Source organism: Gopherus evgoodei, chromosome 1 (assembly GCF_007399415.2).
Source record: "Gopherus evgoodei ecotype Sinaloan lineage chromosome 1, rGopEvg1_v1.p, whole genome shotgun sequence".
Classification (NCBI taxonomy): Eukaryota; Metazoa; Chordata; order Testudines; family Testudinidae; genus Gopherus; species Gopherus evgoodei.
The window spans coordinates 6334682-6357318 of record NC_044322.1 but is presented as its reverse complement, the minus strand read 5'-3'; the positions used below and the strand labels follow the sequence as shown (position 1 = coordinate 6357318).

At 42.9% G+C, this 22637-nt stretch overlaps 1 protein-coding gene across 1 annotated transcript in view; it reads right to left on the bottom strand.

Annotated features, from left to right (window-relative positions):
- C2CD3 (C2 domain containing 3 centriole elongation regulator) overlaps window positions 1–22637 on the bottom strand; it is an 84116-nt gene that overhangs the window by 31290 nt on the left and 30189 nt on the right. Inside the window, 6 exon segments of the mRNA XM_030556984.1 lie at window positions 3096–3160; window positions 6942–7080; window positions 16028–16354; window positions 17735–18355; window positions 19444–19533; window positions 21021–21289. Of these exon segments, the coding sequence (XP_030412844.1) occupies window positions 3096–3160; window positions 6942–7080; window positions 16028–16354; window positions 17735–18355; window positions 19444–19533; window positions 21021–21289 (1511 nt within the window).

Sequence of the window (22637 nt, the reverse complement as noted above, 5' to 3'; positions counted from 1 at the left end):
AATAGCTATACCCATTAACTTGAGCCCATTGAAATTATTTAGAAAACAGATGTACCAGAGACCATTCAAGATCTCTGATCATTAGTCAAAGACATGTTTAGACTTGAAAAATCACAAATGCATTTTAAAACCAGTTCTCCTCTCTTCCCCTTAGCTGCAAAAACTCATTGTTGCTATTGCAGTTGTTGACATTACCAGCACTTAGATGAGTGTAAGAATTTAAAGTACAGTAACTTGAGGGCCTGAACTCCTGCATTGGCAGGTACAATGCCTTCACTTCACCTCTGTTATTACACGAAGGGCTATACACGTATGAACTGAGATATCAGAAAGGCTAGTGATGCAAGAGGCATGGATAGCTTGAACAGCTGAAGGAAACAGTAAACACATTTTGAAAAAACAGAGGAGTAAAGGAAAACGAGAGAGTTGAAAAAAAAAACTTTTAAGGCCAATTTGTGGAGCTCCATGACCTTCTTCTGGATCTAGGATTTCTTTTGGTTCTATTTACCAACTGATATTCCCTTTTCATTTTCAAAGAGCTTTTAAAATGCCTGTGTGTGATTATTGTTACACTGTTATGTTTATTGCAGTAACTTGTCTGTTCTCTCCTGTACATGTCAGCAGGTACAGGGACAAACAATCCTGCCAGCAAACACAAAAGAGGACATTGTTTGGGTTACTCCAGCAGTTCAAGTTGTTCTGTTGGGGGAAAAAAAAAAAAACTTTTAGCAGAAATTTTGTCAATGGCTAATGGAGGTTTTCTAACAATAGAACAAAAGTCTATCAGGCTTGTGCACTTTTTGTAGACTCAACATAAAAGTTTCTGTTGCAAAAATCAGCCAGCTAAACTTTAATACATTTTAAAAAATTAGTATTTTGAGTCAGCACTGGAGAGAAAAAATAATAAAATGCAGCTATCTCCCCAACATCACAGCATTTCTTTAACTTAAATTTGTTTTGTAGCAATTAAACATTGGAGGATCTAGTTTAACAATGACATGAGCAAACAGAAACAGGGACAGTGAGTACCTTTGGCACTGTAACAACAAACAGGATGTGTGGATAAAGTGAATACCTACAGACTTAGGTATGTTGCCATGCACAAGGTCTATGGCCAAATGCTTCCAACTGTTCCGATAAATGCTAATATTGGCTAGAATATCATTTTTTAAAGTATGTTCATGCTGCTATAAAAGTATTTGGTTACATTTTGGTAATAATGGGCAAAGGAGTCCAGCCCTGAGCAGCTGTGGCAGAGGATCAAAGTAGTTTACCTTCTGACAGAGCTGTAATCTTTATCTGTAAATAAGATTCTATTTGAAATCATGCCTGTAAGTAGTAAATCAGGGGAAATCAAACAAACATCTCTTATTAGAATTGCTTGGACTTGTAAGGATTTGTGGGCTGCTGGGTTAAAGGCTCTCAGGCTGATGAGATGAGCCTGGTACATATGAGAGCAGGTAAGAACCTGGCCTTACATGCTTTCCTAAGGATTAGGGGAAGGCCCACAAAAAAAGCCTAAAATGAGGCTCTGGAGAGAAATGGAACTGAGGCCATAAATTAGCAGGATGATACCTGCCTCTGCTGAAAGCAGGAGACATTGGAGTTTGTAAGCCATTGCAGAACACACTCTTCAACTAACTCTGGAAGGAACAAATAGAAGGAAGAAGAGAAATAATAATCCATCCCCCCTACCCAGGAAAATCTGACTTCTAAAATCCTGTCAATTTAAACTTGGTGAGAAGCAAGGTTTGAAACCTAAACTTAACTAAGGCCATGGCTACACTGGCGCTTTACAGCGCTGCAACTTTCGCGCTCAGGGGTGTGAAAAAAACACCCCCCGAGCGCTGCAAGATACAGCACTGTAAAGCCTCAGGGTATGTCTACATCTACAATTTTGCAGCGCTGGTTGTTACAGCTGTATTAGTACAGCTGTATAGGGCCAGTGCTGCAGAGTGGCCACACTTACAGCAACCAGCGCTGCAAGTGGTGTTAGATGTGGCCACACTGCAGTGCTGTTGGGCGGCTTCAAGGGGGGTTCGGGGAACGCGAGAGCAAACCGGGGAAGGAGACCAGCTTCGCCGCGGTTTGCTCTCGCGTTCCCCGAACCCCCCTACAAACCGCAGGGAAGGAGACCTGCTTGCACGAGGGTTCGGGGAACGCGAGAGCAAACCGGGGAAGGAGATCAGCTTCGCCGCGGTTTGCTCTCGCGTTCCCCGAACCCTCCTGCAAACCGCAGGGAAGGAGACCTGCTTGCACGGGGGTTCGGGGAACGCGAGAGCAAACCAGGGAAGGAGACCAGCTTCGCCGCGGTTTGCTCTCGTGTTCCCCGAACCCCCCTGCAAACCGCAGGGAAGGAGACCTGCTTGCACGGGGGTTCGGGGAACGCGAGAGCAAACCGGGGAAGGAGACCAGCTTCGCCGCGGTTTGCTCTCGCGTTCCCCAAACCCCCCTGCAAACCGCAGGGAAGGAGACCTGCTTGCTCGGGGGTTCGGGAAACACGAGAGCAAACTGGGGAAGGAGACCTGCTTGATTACCAGAAAGGCTTCCTCAGGTATGCTGGGATACCTGCTTATTCCACGGAGGTCAAGAAAAGCACTGGTAAGTGTCTACACTTGATTACCAGCGCTGGATCACCAGCGCTGGATCCTCTACACCCGAGACAAAACGGGAGTACGGCCAGCGCTGCAAACAGGGAGTTGCAGCGCTGGTGATGCCCTGCAGATGTGTACACCTCCTAAGTTGCAGCGCTGTAACCCCCTCACCAGCGCTGCAACTTTGTGATGTAGACAAGCCCTCAGTGTAAACAGTGCCGCAGCGCTGGAAGCACGGCTCCCAGCGCTGCAAGCTACACCCGTAGAGGCGCTTTGAAGTGCAAGTGTAGCCATACCCTAAAACTAGCTAAAAGCTTCTCACAGTTGGAGGGACTTTGGCAAGACAGGAAATGAATGGGACTGCTTAGCTAGTACAGCCCTCTCCTAGGGAGAGGCCACTAATGTCTTTGAAATTCCTGTCTCCATCTGTTGGAAGGAGCCCAATCACCCACTCTGTGCTCTGAACCAGGGGCTTCTCTGCATTGCACCATGGTGGTTTACCTGCTTTATGCCATACTTTGAAGACCAGGGTTTGTTGTGGATCCAACAGAAGTTCTTTGGATAGTCTATTAAGAATAAAATCATCATAATCTGTTATGCAGAACAATAACATTTGTCAGAAGCTAGCAAGGCAAAGTGTCTCTGGAATTTCAATAACATTTTGTCTACCTTATGAAAAGTATTCTCTGAGTAACAGGGAAAAAAACCCAGTCTAGGCCATTAAAAGTGCAATGTACATAATTGCCGCTACATGGGCTTGTTTTCTGCTTACCCAAGGAGTAAGTTTGTTTTTAACTTGTTCTAAAATATTTTTAAATTAGGGTAGTGAAAACAGCAGGAGGAAAAAAAAAGAGAACTGTGAAAATACTACCAAGCACTAGAGTAGCAAATTTTTAATAAAGATTAAGATGGCCACTTGAAACACTGTAACCTAATTTCTGAAAAAACATCTTCCCAAAATAGTGATGAGACAAAATCCCTTACTTCCCCCAAAGCATTTTCGGGTCACTTGGCATATTTCTAGTATTCAAGATTGGCTCTGAGCACAAATAACCTTAGAGAATAAAACTTGTAACTGCAGCTATCAATGTCTGAAAGAGGCCTGGTCTACACTACGCGTTTAAACCGATTTTAGCAGCGTTAAACCGATTTAACGCTGTACCCGTCCACACTATGAGGCCCTTTATATCGATATAAAGGGCTCTTTAAATAGGTTTCTGTACTCCTCCCCGACGAGAGGAGTAGTGCTGAAATCGGTATTACCATATCGGATTAGGGTTAGTGTGGCCGCAAATTGACAGTATTGGCCTCCGGGCGGTATCCCACAGTGCAGCACTGTGACCGCTCTGGACAGCGATCTCAGCTCGGATGCAGTGGCCAGGTAAACAGGAAAAGTCCCGCGAAATTTTGATTTTCATTTCCTGTTTGCCCAGTGTGGAGCCTTGATCAGCACGGGTGGCAATGCAGTCCCAAATCCAAAAAATGCTCCAGCATGGACCATACGGGAGATACTGAATCTGATTGCTGTATGGGGAGACAACTCTGTTCTATCAGAGCTCGGTTACAGAAGACGAAATGCCAAAGCGTTTGAAAAAAAAAATCTGCAGGCTACACAGTGCTGCGTGACAAGCGTAACGGAAAGCCAGAGACTCAAATGGATGCTCATGGAGGGAGGGAGGGGGTACTGAGGACTCCAGCTATCCCACAGTCCCCAGCAGTCTCCGAAAAGTATTTGCATTCTTGACTGAGCTCCCAATGCCTGTAGGTTCAAACACACTGTCCGGTGTGGTTCAGGGAATAGCTCGTCAATTTACTCTCCCACCCTCCACGTGAAAGAAAAGGGAAAGAAATCATTTCTTGACTTCTTTCAATGTCACTCTATGTCTAGTGAATGCTGCTGGTAGACGCGATGCTGCAGCAGTGAAGAGCAGTATCCGCTCCTCTCCCCTCCCCGGTGGCAGACGGTGCAGTAGGACTGGTAACCGTCCTTCTTATCAACCCGTGAGTGCTCCTGGCTGGCTTCAGGTGAGGCTGGCCGGGGGCGCCTGGGTGAAAATAGGAATGACTCCCGGTCATTCCCAGTAGATGGTACAGAACGGCTGGTAACCGTCTTCATCATAGCAACTGGGGGCTGAGCTTCAATCAGCCCCCTCCCTTTCATGTGTAAAGAAAAGATTCTGTACTGCCTGGACTATCATAGCAGTGGGATGCTGGGCTCCTCTCCCCCACACTGCTTAATGTCCTGCCTGGACTATCATAGCACTGGGAGGCTGCCTCTCCCTCATTTTATGTCACTAAAAACTCAGTGTTTCTTATTCCTGCATTCTTTATTACTTCATCACACAAATGGGGGGACATTGCCACGGTAGCCCAGGAAGGTTGGGGGGAGAAGGGAAGCAACGGGTGGGGTTGTTGCAGGGGCACCCCCCGTGAATGGCATGTAGCTCATCATTTCTGCGGGATCTGACACAGAGCAGCTGTACTCTCTGATACACTGCTTCTCTAGTACATTTGCCCCATATTCTAGGCAGGACTGACTCTATTTTTAGAAACCATAAAGGAGAGATTGACTCGGGGAGTCATCCCCAGTTTTGTTTTTGCGCCCCCGGCCGTTCTCAGCCTGGGGCACCCATGATAGCAGCAGACAGCACAGAAGGACAGATAACCGTCATCTCATTGCCAAATTACACTGGCAGCAGACGGTATAGAACGACTGGTAACCATCTCTGCTATCATGCAAAAGCAAATGAATGCTGCTGTGTAGCACTGGAGTATCGCCTCTGTCCGCGGCATCCAGTACACATACGGTGACTGTAAAAAATAAAAAAGCTGAACGGGCTCCATGGTTGCCATGCTATGGCATCTGCCACGGCAATCCAGGGAAAAAGGGCGTGAAATGATTGTCTGCCGTTGCTTTCCCGGAGGAAGGAATGACTGATGACATTTACCCAGAACCACCAGTGACAATGATTTTTGCCCCATCAGCCACTGGGCTCTCAACCCAGAATTCTAAGGGGCGGGGGAGACTGCGGGAACTATGGGATAGCTACCCACAGTGCAACGCTCCGGAAATCGACGCTAGCCTCGGACCATGGACGCACACCGCCGAATTAATGTGCTTAGTGTGGCCGCGTGGACTTGACTTTATACAATCTGTTTTATAAAACCGGTTTATGTAAAATCAGAATAATCCCATAGTGTAGATGTACCCTTACTGGTCTCTGCATTATAAAAACAACTGTCTAGCCAGCAAACCTGTCTCTGTGCAGTCACTGGTATAATTTCCACGCAGTCTATGACTGACAAGTTAACGCCTAACATGCTAAATACAGTTTATTTATTGAGAGAATGTGGGAGAGGTAACATCTTTTATTGGACCAACTTCTGTTCCTGAGAGAGATGAGTTCATCCAGAGAGCTCTGTGTAAGTGCCAAAGCTTCTCTCTCTCACTAACAGAAGTTGGTTCAATAAAAGGTATTACCTCACCCATCTTCTCTCTCTAATATTTTGGGACCAATATGTTACAACAACACTGCATACAACAATAAAAAGATATTTTATTTACTGATTCATGGTGGTCGGTCACTTTTAGTTTAGAAAATCCTAATGGCAACTGCTTCAGATTTAATTTGAACACCTGACTTCACAACTTTGCAGAAACCATGAGATCTCCACCAAATTGTACTAGTGTAAGTTATTTATTAATTGTATTGTGGCCTAAAAACCACAGCCATGGACTAGGACCCCATTGTTCTAGGCATTGTACAAACTTAATACAAAGACATAAAAGTGCTATGAAAGTGCAAAGAACTTCACTAACATTAATGAATTAATCCTCACAACAGCCCTGTGAGGCAGAAAAATGTTATGAGCTCCATTTTACAGGTGGGGAAACTGAAGCGCAGAGATGTTAAATGTCTTGCGCAATATTACACGAGAAATTTATGGTACAGCAAGAAATAAAATACAGGTCTGACTCCTGGTCCTGTATTTTAGCCCAGAGCATATCTTCCCTTGTACAACTCAGTCCAGATACTATAGGCACTAGAGCTACTCTAAGATATGCAAACATGGATTTTCATCTGTGACAAGCTTAGCAAGGCTTCTACTGCTTTGGCCAGAGAAAACCTCACTGTGTTTACTTGGTTAAAGCTGCTGCTTTTGGACCACAAAGGGACTTGCATAAAACTGTGAGTGGTGATAAAATAACATGCAGGAATCATAACAGGGCAGGTCCAGTTACTGGAGTACCACTTTGCTAAGTGCATCTATTCATTCATTGTCTGGCCAGTGGACTACCAGACACCATGGCTATGAAAGTGTCTGCTTCTGAAAGGCATTACATACCTTGTTTGCTGCTGAAAGTCCCAAACTGGTGAGTCAGTGTTTTCTATTATTGCAGTGGCTATTGGAGCATCTGCATCAGCAACCGCAAACGTCACATAGCTACTGGGTGCTGTCACTCCACGTTCAGTGAGAGGGCTCCCTAAAATATAGTGAATTGTGGTTAGAATAAGGAAGATGATTAATCATTTCATTGAAAAATTAAAGTACTGTGTTACCAGCAGAACAAACCTATTAGCTATGGATAATAATGGTTACACCTCGTGATAAAGATAAAAACTGTGCATCATGGCAAAGGCCAGCTCAACCTAACAGCTGGTGGTTTCCTTCGGGTAGCAGAGCTAACCCAGGATGTTGCTGACATTCACTAGCTCCAGTCAGGATATGAGTGGAGTGCAAAATACTATTGTCTACCTTTACTATGAAAGTGACTCTAAAAATGACATCGGGGTTCTGCGATTGTTGATTACAGATAAAAATTTGTCCTTTTTTTTTTTTTTTAAAATAAATACTATCAGCTGTGCAAATGCATCCTGGGATCCAAAAGTCAAACTGGGTTATTTCTGGCTCATCTCACCAGTAACCAGTATTAACAATTCCTCCTGGCAAATTCTGCCTTCAGTTACACCCAAGCAACACCATTCTCATCAATGGGGTTTTGTAGGTATAACTAGGGGCCGAACTGGTCACATAGTTAGAAATTAATTAGCATTTTGTGGATAATGCTCAACCCAAAATAAAACCCAGCTCACTCCCCCAGATCTGGAATAGGTCCAGAGAAGGGCTTCCAGGATGATTAGAGGAATGGAGAATCTACCATACAAGAGGAGACTTAAGGGGCTCTTCTTGTTTAGCCTGATCAAATGAAGGCTGAGAGGAGACACGACTGCGCTCTATAAATACATCAGAGAGATACATACCAGGGAAGGAGAGGAGTTATTTAAATTAAGTTAAGGGCCAATGTTGGTACAAGAATAAATGGATATAAAACTGTCCATTGATAAGTTTAGGCTTGAAATTAGATGAAGTTTTCTACCCATCAGAGGAGTGAAGATTGGAACAGCCTTCCAAGAGAGGAGTGGGGGCAAAAAACCTAATTTGTTTTTAAGACTGAGCTGGATACGTTTATGGAGGAGATGGCACAATAAGATTGACTACAAATGCCTATGGCCCATTCACGACTGCTGTTTGCAAATATCTCCAGTGGACTGAGGGGGAGGGCTGTGATTACAGAGAATTCTTTCCCAGGTGTCTGGCTAGTGAGTCTTGCATATGCTCAGGGTCTAACTGATCACTATATTTGGGTTCAGGAAGAAACTTTCCCCCAGGTCAGACTGGCAGGGACCCTGCGGGGGTTTTCACCTTCCTCTGCGTGAGTGGGATGGGTCACTTGCTGGTTTGAACTAGTGTAAATGGTAAATTCTATGTAACTTCAAGTCTTTAAATCAAGATCTGAGGACTTCAGTAACTCAGACAGAAGTTGTAGGGTCCTACTGTAGGAGTGGATGGGTGAGGTTTTGTGGCCTGCACTGTATCAGAGGTCACACTAGATGATCATGATGGTCCCTTCTGGCCTTAAAGGCTATGAGATTTGAGTTGGCTCTGCAGGGCCCTCAGACTGACTGGTGACTGAATACGTTCCTGTACCAAGCATAACTGTTTAGAACCATTACAACACAGGAACCCATCTCCTGTCAGGCTTGAAATAAGGAAATGTGCACCACCTGACAGACAAATGCAAGGTGCCAAAGATGTCCAAGGATTAGTAAGTTTTTTTTATGTAATGTCTCACAAACATTACATAATAGGGATTTAGGTTCAGAACGATACTGTAAGGTAAGGTATTAACCCCACGTATAGATAAAGAACTGAGGTAGAGAGAGAAATAAGCTCTGTCTACACTACACTCGCCCCCCAAAAGAAACCTCCCACCCACTTCTACCACCAGTCAGCTCACATGGCAGCAATATGTGGGACTTCTTGACATAGTAAGGTGCTGGCAGCTTCTGAGGTTTTTGCCGTAGTGTCATCTAGACATTCTCTGAGCAGGGATGAACATGGCGGTTAGAGCACTGGTGGCCACTGGCACCTCACCTGCACTTGTTCTCCCACTGGTCCTCCTATCACTGGTGGAGCTGCACCAGTGGGAAATTTTAGGGGGAAAAAAGGCTAGAGCATACAAGGCCTAAGTTAGTGGCTCTCAAACCTTTATATTGGTGACCCTTTTCATACAGCAAGCCTCTGAGTGCAACCCCCTCATAAATTAAAAACTTTTTTTTATATTTAACACCATTATAAATGCTGGAGGCAAAGCGGGGCTTGGGGGTGCAGGCTGACAGCTCGTGAGCCCCCCATGTAATAACCTCACAACCCCCTGAAGGGTCACAACGCCCAGTTTGAGAACTTCTGGCCTAAGTGATTTGCTCAAAATGAAAAGGTCCATCTCACAGCAAAGCACAACTGATCTCCTGAGTCCCAGTCCCATTTTCTTAACCACAAGGCCATAGATAATGGGCTCTGACTGGCCTTCCCTGAAGTGGTTACAAAACCGGATTCTAAAAGCTTTAGAAAACACTGTTTTTAATACAATTGCAGACAGGAGCTTAACAACATAAAGCTGAGCTACCAGAGATGCCATACATTTTGCAATGTGGAGGTGAAAGTTTTACAAGGCTTTTGTTACAAGCAGATTATTATGACTTGCATAAAAATAGTTCAGGACTGGAAACACAAACATCTTCCCCCAATTTTTTGTTTTCTACAAACCTGGGAGGTCTTGTGAGAAAAAAGATAAAGTAATCAGTTAATTGGTTTGGCCTAGTTTGGCTCCCCTGGCAAACAATGTAAATTCTCAGTAACACAAGGTCATATCTAGGAATTTGGACACTTTCCAAAAACCAGAAGACATGGAATATAAAGTACTTCGGAAAGCATTGGGTGCTATATATTCTCTGGTCATCTGTACTGTATTACCTTGGGAAAATGAGATGCTATGAGTCTGGCCTAATTTATGCACTTTGGGAGGGTCCTTCAACAGAGGATTCCCACCCTTCAATTTTCTCTCCTTTGCAACTTTTCTTCTTAGGTGGTGTCAACACTAGCAAGCTTCGCAGCTGTAATTCACTATGCTGTAGTCCTAACAGTGGTAGGAGCTGTAGCAGAAAGAGAATTTGGGTATTTTTTACCACTGTGCTGTCTAATCGCCAGTGGAACTGTTCCGGTGATGAATTACAGCTACACAATTTGCTAGTAGGTGAGGCTTTAGTCAAGAAGGTAGGGTGGAAAGAACTCTCTTTGGAACCAAACACCACTCCTCTATCAGCCAGAGAAGTTGCTATTGATCACTTCCTCCTCTCTGCCTTCAGGGGACTGAGCATGCTGTCTTTATACTGTTGTAAGACCCTTCTGCCCCATAAGGGAGAGGCCAAACTCATAATTTAAACCAGGGTATTGTCTGAGATCATACAGAGTGCTAAACATCAGATAGGTCCAAATTGATATTTTTTTCTTCCCCTCAGTATTGACAAGATTTCTCTTGTCTTTGGCAATTTTTGTCTCCCCATGTCCCTCTGGTGCTTTCTAAACTCAGTTAATGCCTTTGTAGATAATTTGTTCCCTTCTTGCACACAGATTGCTATTTAAGAAATCCCTGCAATTTGCTGTGACAACAGCAAACAAAAGTGTGCTTTTTTTCCTGGAGATGACCTGGACATAGTATTTATCAGAGGGCTCATTTTCAGGGCATTCACATATTAATAGACTTTAGAAATGAGTTCCACATCAACACTAGAAGCCAACAGTGATCAAAAGACAGCCTATATCACCCTCATCTTTCCATAGATGGCAGAGCCCAAAACAGTGACATGTCCTAGTATGCTATCAAAGTGCCTCTGTGGGCTGCACTCCATATAAAAAAATAAGGGTGGTTTAAGCAGCCTGCTGCATTTTACACAAATTAGATACAGCACTTGGGCTCCTGGCAAGTTCAGCAGGAAAAATATATTCAACTTTTCTTCCGGTGAACTGAACTGAACTCCTTGCCACAGGATTTCCAATGAAGGATCGGGAAGAAGGCTGTGTGAGAAGCATCTCATTAGGATCCACTGACTATCATGGTAACAACAAGGTAAACAGCTATTGCACTATGCCCCCGATTTTAAATCATTTTAATGTAGGAGAATGCTACTGCATCTACCAAAATGGCAGTTTCACACTTTCTGTGAACAGCCACATAAACCGTCTGTAATTCTGCTTGCCTGAAGATTCCTGCCTGTGAATTCCATCGGGGAATGGAATTTCTTCCTCAACACACAAGAAGCATTTCAGAGTTCAGTCTGCTTCTCTTACAAATGTACAAAGAGCTTAAAACTTAAATGGGCACCACAAATGTTGCTATCCTGGGCAGGATTGTGGATGGTGCAGCTCAGATATTGCCTGTGGATAATACACATATGCTTAGATAAGCTGGCAAACCTGTCTGTAATAGATGAGTAGCCAGATGTCTCTTCACATGTAGGGGCAGAGCTAAATAAAACGTCCAATCTGCCTTGGCAGTCTATGGCAAAGCTAATGTTTTTCAAGTTTTGCTTTTTGCTAGGGACTGTCACTGCCAGGAAGAGCTCAAGCAGCACTAAGGAGGATCCTGTCTTCTGCAACTACTCCCACCTCCCTCCTTTCATAGACTCATAGACTCTAGGACTGGAAGGGACCTGGAGAGGTCATCGAGTCCAGTCCCCTGCCCTCATGGCAGGACCAAATACTGTCTAGACCATCCCTAGTAGACATTTATCTAACCTACTCTTAAATATCTCCAGAGATGGAGATTCCACAACTTCCCTAGGCAATCTATTCCAGTGTTTAACTACCCTGACAGTTAAGAACTTTTTCCTAATGTCCAACCTAAATCTCCCTTGCTGCAGTTTAAGCCCATTGCTTCTTGTTCTATCATTGGAGGCTAAGGTGAACAAGTTTCTCCCTCCTCCTGATGACACCCTTTTAAATACCTGAAAACTGATATCATGTCCCCTCTCAGTCTTCTCTTTTCCAAACTAAACAAACCCAATTCCTTCAGCCTTCCTTCATAGGTCATGTTCTCAAGACCTTTAATCATTCTTGTTGCTCTTCTCTGGACCCTCTCCAATTTCTCCACATCTTTCTTGAAATGCGGTGCCCAGAACTGGACACAATACTCCAGTTGAGGCCTAACCAGCACAGAGTAAAGCGGAAGAATGACTTCTCGTGTCTTGTTTACAACACACCTGTTAATGCATCCCAGAATCACGTTTGCTTTTTTTGCAACAGTATCACACTGTTGACTCATATTAAGCTTGTGGTCTACTATGACCCCTAGATCTCTTTCTGCCATACTCCTTCCTAGACAGTCTCTTCCCATTCTGTATGTGTGAAACTGATTGTTCCTTCCTAGGTGGAGCACTTTGCATTTATCTTTATTGAACTTCATCCTGTTTACCTCAGACCATTTCTCCAATTTGTCCAGATCATTTTGAATTTTGACCCTGTCCTCCAAAGCAGTTGCAATCCCTCCCAGTTTGGTATCGTCCGCAAACTTAATAAGCGTACTTTCTATGCCAACATCTAAATCGTTGATGAAGATATTGAACAGAACCGGTCCCAAAACAGACCCCTGCGGAACCCCACTTGTTATACTTTTCCAGCAGGATTGGGAGCCATTAACAACTACTCTCTGAGTACGGTTATCCAGCCAGTTATGCACCCACCTTATAGTAGCCCCATCTAAATTGTACTTTCCTAGTTTATCTATAAGAATATCATGCGAGACTGTATCAAATGCCTTACTAAAGTCTAGGTATATCACATCCACCGCTTCTCCCTTATCCACAAGGCTCATTATCCTATCAAAGAATGCTATCAGATTAGTTTGACACGATTTGTTCTTTACAAATCCATGCTGGCTATTCCCTATCACCTTACCACCTTCCAAGTGTTTGCAGATGATTTCTTTAATTACCTGCTCCATTATCTTCCCTGGCACAGAAGTTAAACTAACTGGTCTGTAGTTTCCTGGGTTGTTTTTATTTCCCTTTTTATAGATGGGCACTATATTTGCCCCCTTCCAGTCTTCTGGAATCTCCCCCATCTCCCATGATTTCCCAAAGATAATAGCTAGAGGCTCAGATACCTCTTCTATTAACTCCTTGAGTATTCTAGGATGCATTTCATCAGGCCCTGGTGACTTGCAGGCATCTAACTTTTCTAAGTGATTTTTTACTTGCTCTTTTTTTATTTTCTCTTCTAAACCTACCCTCTTCCCGTAAGCATTCACTATACTAGACATTCCTTCAGACTTCTCAGTGAAGACTGAAACAAAGAAGTCATTAAGCATCTCTGCCATTTCCAAGTCTCCCGTTACTGTTTCCCCCTCCTCATTGAGCAGTGGGCCTATCCTGTCCTTGGTCTTCCTCTTGCTTCTAATGTATTGATAAAAAGTCTTCTTGTTTCCCTTTCCCTGTTTCCTTCCTCTTTCCTCTCTGCCAACCTCCTCTCTGTTTCCATTCATTTCCCTCCCTCCTGGCCCATTCGCTTTCCTTTATCTTCTCTCATCTCCCATCCATCCTTTCCCTGAACCCTTCTCCTTTCAGTCTTCACTGTAACCCCTTCATCTGATTATTTCTTGCCTGTTTTCTCTCTCCCTCGCCCACTGTATGTTATTCTCATTCTCCCCCCTTTTCTTACTTTCCTCATCCCTATCTCCAGAAATCCTCACAAATCATAGTTCCCACCACTATAATGTTAGTTAATCAAGAGGTAATTAACATAAGGCTACAGGGGGGATTCAGATAAGAACAGCCATACTGGGTCAGACCAAAGGTCCATCTAGCTCAGTATCCTGTCTTCCGACAGTGGCCAATACCATGTGCTTCAGAGGGATTTCTGGATAAACTGAATTGGGATAACTGAAATTACACTGTAAATGTCTATTCCAGGGAATTATCAGAAGAACTGACTAGAAGCATGGGAGAAATTGACATTAGGAAGCTAGAAATGGCACATGAAAGTGACATCAGCAACTTCAAAAAAAAAATCACACCAAGTGACACCCAATATTATTATAACTAAAATGATGTTAGAGAAAAAAAAACTATTTTTTCAGTTTACTTTGTCTTTGGTAGCACTTTATGTATAGTCAGTTTAACTGTCTCCCCCCATTTTTAATTAAAGTAGGAAAATGTGATTGTAAAACCAAAAATTGGTAGGAGGCTCAGAGACGGGTTTAGTACCTGCAGAGAAGTTTTGCTAATTTTCTGAAACTGACTAGCTATTAATGTTCCATTAAAGTTCCTGAAAAAAAGATCATCCTTAATGTAATAGACAGGAACATTCATTCTATTCTTGTTATCTATAGTCTCACCATGAACTTTTCTTTATTAAGATAAATATTTTTGCTGAAACAGGCATAAAATAGTTTCTCCAACTCTTTTCTGTTTGCGAGCATCTCTCTTGGTATTCACAAACAACTCCATCTTAAAACTCACACAAAAGAAACATTGTTTATTGTGTTCCAAAATCCTTTTAGTAGCAAATAGTATTCCATCAAGTTCCTGAACACACACAGAGATTGTGACCTTCAGAAGATTATAGTATCATTGCTCATTAAAATAACAAGTTGGACTCAGAGTGTACCAGTAGCACTTGTGCTTAAAGCACGGTTTGTCAATGACCATTTTATTCTTGCTTTTGCAATACCTTATGTCAGTAAACTCCAGCGGGCAATCATTTAAATCAGTGGTCCCCAACATGGTGAAAGGGGTAGCCGCCGAAATGCCGCCGAAAAGCAGTGTCACCAAGAGGCATTGCCACCGAAATGCCGCTGATTTTTGGCAGCATTTTGGCGGCGACGCCTCTTGATGTTGCCGCTTCTCTGCGGCATTTCGGCAGATGCTTGTCTGCCGGCCATGGTCCTCGGTGGCTTGTTGTCCAGTGCTCGCCACCCAGAAAAGGTTGGGGACCACTGATTTAAATCGTTAAACAATAGACTTAACATTTCTAGGAAAAACTTAAAAGCATTAGCTAATCTGGGCCTTCCTGCACAGTCTTTCCTGGCAGTATTGCTTTTCTTATTAATATTTATTGTTTGCATTCAGGTTTTGCTTAGACCCTAGAGGCTCCAATCAGGATTAAGGGCCCACTGTGCTAAGTGCTACACACACACACCCCCAAGATGTAGAGGAGTAAGGGTACACTGGGATGTATGTGGACATCTCAAGGGATTGATTCACTTCTTTTTCAATAAAAATACCTTCATTTAGTGCTAACTGCAGGTGGCGGGAATAGCAGACAGCTTAAAAAAATGAAAAAGCTAGCAAGTGTGTCACCTTAGGAGCACACTGAGTGCTAAGTATAATCTCACTAAAATGGAATATTTTAAAATATGTTCAGAATTAACAGATTAGAAGATATATTAAAAAGCAATTACTGGTGCTCATCATCATGGTAACTGGGCATCTGAATATCATTCTCATTTAACAAAGTGAAAACTGAGACAAAAATGACTTGCTCAAGGTTACAGTTAGTTCATTCTAATCTTTATAGATTCTTATATCACCCCTCACAGATTCCGGCAGTTCCCGGATTCCCAGTTTTGTGTCACTAGTTTAGTTCCACAAATGAACAACAAGCTGAAAACTGTAAGTCTGAAAGAATGTTTTCTGTCAACACTGACTGGAATAAAGGATGGGCAAACAGGCTGCTATTTGGATGAGCCTCTGACTCCAGAATTCAGTGGTCATCTCAATAGATATATTTTTCAACATTACCCTGCTTGTTTACATTTTGCCCTTGTCCATTTTGCATGAAGAATTGAAACAGAATGGGCAGGTTCACTTTCCAATGCTCATAAACTAACCTGATGTAGTGGTATGGGGCTACAGCTCTGCAGGGAAATATTTAAATCCAAACAAAAATTGTTCTGATTGAAATTCAAAACATAATGAAAATATTCCTGTTAATATTAAGTTTTGTAAAATCTCTTGGGCATTGTTTTTATTAAATTGCTGTAAAATATCTGACAATATATTTTAAAAGAACGTATTTTGTAAGATTTCTTTTACCTTTTAAACTTAAGTGCATTGCTCTTTCCACAAGGATAGTGACAGCAAATGTGTTTTCCAGACCCTTTGCGCTAGTCTCATCAGATTGTTTCACCACAGGGATTTCTGAGCTTGGGGAATTCAGTTTGCGATTGTGGCTTTTCAAGACTTGCTGGCCTGGGTCAGGAACCTTCTCTGCACCTTCATCTTCACTGTTACTGACATCTTCAGCACAGTCAAACCCATGAGCAGAAGTAATATGAGCATGAGCGGAAGCAAGTGTAATGTGAACACGTACAGCAGCTCCTAACAGGTTTGAAGCATTGCGCCTGAACACTGGATAGATACCTGGAACCGGGTATTCACAAACAAACAAAACAAGACAAAATTTAGTATCTTAGAAAGAGCTGTTATATTTCATGAAGACTAAAAGTCTATTCTCAGATCAGTGGGGGCGATCTCAAATCTGATAATGTCATCTCTACACAAACAGATCCCTCAGGGATTGTTAGTAACATCAGTCTGTAAAGGAAAAAAGTAATGGGAAACCCTAGCAAAGTTAATTATTTTCCCACAGACAGCTGAAATTAAGATATACAGCACTTTTCTCTCAACTTCATATGTGAATTAGAAACACTGCCTTTGGCATGATTTTGTGACTGTATCCAGAAAACAAAATTCAGATGCAGCCTGTGCATAGTTTTTGTTCTGAGGGTTTTTTACCTGCAGTTTCTAGTTTTAACCCCACCAGGCTTGAGCCTGGCCAAATGAGGGTCAACTGACTGGTCTAGAACAGGGGTTCTCAACCTTTTTCTTTCTGAGCGCCCCCACCCCTACCCCAACATGATATTAAAAAATTCACAGCCCACCTGTGCCACAAGATCTGGTTTTCTGCATATAAAAGCCAGGGCCGATGTTAGGGGATAGCAAGCTAGGAAACTCCCTGGGACACCATGCCACAGGGGCCCCCACAAATCAAAATTGCTCAGGCTTTGGCTTTAGCCCCGGGTGGTGCGGCTCAGGGCCCCAGGCTTCAGCCGCATGCCGTGGGGCTTCTGCTTTCTGCCCTGGGCCCTAGCGAGACTAATGCTGGCCTGATTGGAGGACCCCCTGAAACCTGTTCATGGCCCCCCCAGGGGGCCTTGGACCCCTGATTGAGAACCATTGATCTAGAAGATCAGACTGCAAGTTGGCAGGTGACCTAGAATTGATATCACAGTGATGTATGAAATATAGAACCAGAACAGAATAGAAAACTCCAAGGGCTTTTCCAACTTTCTAGTCCTTTAACTACTAGCAGACAATGCAGGTTTCTTGTGTTAACTCTAAACAGCGGCTCCTTTCCTGTGCTATTGTGCCTGATCAGCATTAATACTAGTTCAGTGATTCAGATTCTAAAGAGGAATCCTCCCACAATTCACTGACACTAATTCTTCACCCATTTACTGATTACCATTACCAAATTCTTCAGTATAACTCACTAAGCTTTGAACTCTGATGCAAGTGTTTTAACCTTGCTCATCTTTTCAAGAAAATAAATGAGCCAACAACATAGAAAGGACAAAACAAGGCTGCAACTGGTTTGCTTCAGATAACAACATATGGATGAGGTTAAACTAGCTAAAAAGTACATAAAGAAATGGAGATGAGGTTAAGCCAACTAGAAAGTACATAAGGAAATGGAACAAAAGAAGTCAGGAAGTGTAAGACTGTTCTTTATAAACTGACCACTAACTGTGAGTGTTCTCCTTGACCTCTGTCCAAGTGCTGCAAGGTCCACAAATGCAGAGCCAATAAGGCGATCTGTATCAAGTGGTCTTTCAACATTGTTTTCTTTCCCATAGGCCCGCCACACTTGGATTTCTAGCTTCTCCTCTCTGAAGTACCACAACAGTGCTTGGCTCCTTGTCAGTTCCATCTCTTTTGTTTTCTTAAACATCACCGTAACATGTTTTTCATCTTCAGTTAATTTTGGCCTCTGAAGTGAAGTCCAAATGGCTTCTTGATCATACAATTTATATCGGAGATAGCAGTAAGTGCTTTTATTTATGTGAGTCTGGCCTGCAAGTAGCATGCAATGCACTGGTAACCACACTCTGGGGGTAGAAATCGTTACAGTTGCGGGATTTTTGCTCAGATGCCATTCGTCATCATCATCCATACTATCTTCATGGTTTTCCTCATGATTCCAGCCTAAAAGCTTAGCAGCCTCCACAACTCGTTCTCTGTCACCATGACGAGCAAAAGTAATAGAAAGCTCCAGCCCTCCCACTACGTTTTCCATGATGTTTGTGCAATGAGAAGGCACCAAATCCTCAGGTAGGGTTACCGAGTACCATCCTGTAATACCTTCAACAAAACAACAGAGTAATCAGACTCAATTACTACATTTTTGAGAAATGCAAGTAAGGAAAGGGTTTTTTTCTCTTCCTGATCATTGTTCCAGGACCAGTACTTGGAAAAGTTTATTCCTTTTGAAAGCATTTGGTTCATCTAAGTATTTGCCACCTGCCAAGGTTAAAAATTATCCGGACTTAAAATAAAACAAACAAACAAACAAACAAATAAAAATCACATGAACCTGATTACCATTTTACTTTAATTTTCCACGTAATTGATGATATGGTTTTACAAGTAAATATCCCAGGAAACTCTAGTTAATAAAGCTGGGATTCCTACCTTCCAGATGGTATATACAGACCAATTGTTTTTTAAACTCTAAGGTTTGAGAAAGTGGTTGCTAAAATCATATTCAGACTGAAGTGGAAATAAATAAGATCATCATCAGAATGTCCTGATTTCAAGGCCAGACAGTTTGTAACCTGTCAATGCAAGAAGTGGTTATTTTATACTATGGAAATCTGGGAATCCAACCTTTTGTTTTCTCATTGTATAAGCATTTGTTTATAGCTGTTACATATCACACATCCCTGACTGAATATTGCAAGTTCTGGATTTCAGGGCAGTGTAGGTTTCAATCCCGAGAGCGGTTAATACATATCACTTGCACCAAAATATTCTGGCAATTAATGTTCACTGGGTCAGCTCACTGTGGGTGTGTATTTTTCCATTTTCTTCTTATGTCCTGCACATATTTCTAGATGATAAGAACTGATTGGCTCCTCTCTCATCAGATGTGCACGAAGAGCTGTGCAACATGTATTCATGGTTTAATATAATAGCTATTCCCAAATCTCTCCTTTTCACATGGGCTACCTAGCAGATTATAGCATACCCCAACAGATGATCTCCAATGAATTTCAGTTAAATGTCATTTTAATAAGGAATCTTTAATTAAAAAACCTCTAATGCTATGAGAGAACTTTGGCTTCATAAAATAGGAAGCAAAACGTGTAACCCACATAAGCAATACAGTATGTTACTACTGAAGTACTGTTTATATGGATAATGTCAGTAATATGGCATTTCCACTTTACCTGATCTTTTGATCAACAGGTCTTTGGTTGGCACCCTGACTGTTCCAAGCAGGTAGTCTCCTGATGTTTGAGTTTTCATTGAACCAGTGGCTGAAGAATCAAAATCAAAAGATATCCAGACACATCAAGCTGAGCTTGATTTAAAACATGCACAAGTAATTCATAAAGTATTAGTCTCCTAATGAGAGCTATATAATTTTGTTATTAGAGATATAAGGTCATAATATTGACATATACTTCCCTCCATGAAAAAAAGAAATGTGAAGGTCCTCCAAGGAGGCACAACGCATATTGGCCAAACTCAGAATGAAAAACGGTGGAGTAAATAACCACACAGTTGTTGGCAATGCACAGGCAGTGCACTCTACTTACAGGATGTGTGCTCCAGTACTGTTGTATTCTGGGAGTGTTCTAGGGAGTACTTCCACTACCAACATGCTCTAAAATAAGCACCGAAGAGCTATATACTGTCCACAGAGTAACTGGGTACCTAACTCATGCCAACAGTTAATTTTTTTTTGCCTAGCCTATCACTGAAGGCTGGTATCTTTAATTAAATTGTATTAGAATATTCTACAACATAATGCTATAAAAAGCTTGATGTTGCCACTACACTGAGATAACAGAAAAAGTTGCCATCATAAAACTGCACACTACACATCTACCCCTATATAACGCTGTCCTCAGGAGCCAAAAAATCTTACTGTGTTATAGGTGAAATCACGTTATATAGAACTTGCTTTGATCCACCGGAGTGCCCAGCCCTGCCCCCCCCCGGAGCGCTGTTTTACCACGTTATATCCGAATTCGCGTTATATCGCGCCACGTTATATCGGGGTAGAAGTGTATTTTTAAGATATTGGTGCCTTAATGCAGCTGGAGGGAAATCAATTAATCCATTTAAATAAGATGTAAACAATTATACGTAATACTGCTTTTGAAACCTATCTTCCTCTTTTAGAAATAATCTGTAACCTTCTCTACAAAAAGTTACCATTTCAGGCTGTGATCTCATCACATTTCAATCTAAGCAAGGTCAGGCAATGTCATTAATTCAGTGGGAGATCTCCAGGGGAAACCCAGGGGGTTGCAGGAAATAATACTGATGTTTCAGGAGGAATGCTGTGTTGTTGTAGCTGTGTTGGTCCCAGGATATTAGAGAGAGACAAGGTCGGTGAGGTAATATCATTGCGCAACTTTAAGCAAGTCACTTAATTTCCTTCTCTTGTTTTCTCACCTATAAAATGTGGGTAATAAAGCTAATGTGCCTTTGTAATGTGTCATGAATTCCTCATATGAAAGGTGCTATGTAAGTGCAGAGCAGCATCACTACTGTATTACCTTCTTTTGGATGAGATGTAAAATTGACATCCTGATCACCTGTAGTCGCTGAAAATCACCTTGAAATATTAGCTGTAGCCCCAAGTGTTTGGCCGAACTAAAACTGGAATAATTACATTTACCTAAATTTCAGTTATACTGAATATTCACTGTGTGTCCTATACCTGAGAAGCTAATGTCAATAACACCATTAGCAATAACCACCTACGATTCCTACCCATTTTTGTTTTGTTTACCTGACTTGATGCTCTGGTGGTAGATGCAGAAGACTATCTGTGCAGACTGCAAGAGCTCCCCCAGACAACATGCTTCTCCGCTGCTTCTCTGGATGACGAGGTTACATGGGAACTCAGTGTGGTGATCAAACTCCGGGCAGAAAGTTCGAGCCACAGCTCGGGTGGTGCGCTTCTCCCCCTCAGGTAGGAAGGAGAGGTGCATAGACACATAGGTATTAACTCCCACTTCTGCACTGGATTGCAGTGAAGGGTTCTTTTCTGCCACAGCTCTTCATATAATAAGGAAAAATGATAGGGAGACACACCAGGTGTGCTTACAAGTGATCTAGTTAGAAGTACATACGTATGCCACCACAATAAAGGGGTTTTTAACCCCTAGCTGCACTACAATGAGAACAAAACAGTGGATTCAATCTCTGCTCTCAGGTCTTGTTTACACAGAGACTTTTTGGGAATCTCCCATCCTTGATCGAGCACTGCAGCAGCTCCATCAGGGCTAGTAAAGGCAGGAATTCTAGTGTGGATTGGCTGCTGACAATTTTCAGCTCTTTTTTATCTAGACCTACTATGATCAGTAATGAAATGGTGGCCAAAACTGCTGTGGCCTGTTTATACTAGTGCCCCTACCACTGCACGTACCAGTGACTACAGCTAGAATGGCAGGTGCTCAGCACCTCTGAAAAAAAGGTCCATGAGGGCTCCCAGAATATCTCCTTTTGTAAAGGAGGCAGCAGGATCACGCCTCAGAGCAGCTGCTCCAGAAAGAAACAAAGAGCAAGACCCAAACTCCTTTTAGACTTTGATTAGCTGATCCAAAGCTCACTGAAGTCAAAGGGAGTCTGTCCACTGGCTTTGAATCAGGGCCTGATTGAGGAGCCCATCAATGCTGCTCAAAGAACAGACCAAAGGACATTGCTCAGGAGTGCTGGGAACCACTCCTGTCCTTAAAGAGTTCACTACTCTACTTTAACTCTTCCTTCTATAATGCACTAAACTTGCCTGCTGAGATTAACCTTCAAGCCATTTAGCTCTCTTAAAGTAGCATTCCTTTCAAAAGGAATGTGTAGTCTACTAATTCATTTTGTTTATGTGCTGTCATGCAAAATCCCAACCAACGAGAAGAGGATCCAAAGCACAAAGGCTGGCATACCCTTTTTTCCCTTTAATACAAAGTCTTTCAGGGCTTGTCTACCTCACAAAGTTGCAGCGCTGGTGAGGGGGTTACAGCGCTGCAACTTAGGAGGTGTACACATCTGCAGGGCATCACCAGCGCTGCAACTCCCTGTTTGCAGCGCTGGCCGTACTCCCGTTTTGTCTCGGGTGTAGAGGATCCAGCGCTGGTGATCCAGCGCTGGTAATCAAGTGTAGACACTTACCAGTGCTTTTCTTGACCTCCGTGGAATAAGCAGGTATCCCAGCATACCTGAGGAAGCCTCTGGTAATCAAGCAGGTCTCCTTCCCCGGTTTGCTCTCGCGTTCCCCGAACCCCCGAGCAAGCAGGTCTCCTTCCCTGCGGTTTGCTCTCGCGTTCCCCGAACCTCCGTGCAAGCAGGTCTCCTTCCCTGCGGTTTGCTCTCGCGTTCCCCGAATCCCCGAGCAAGCAGGTCTCCTTCCCTG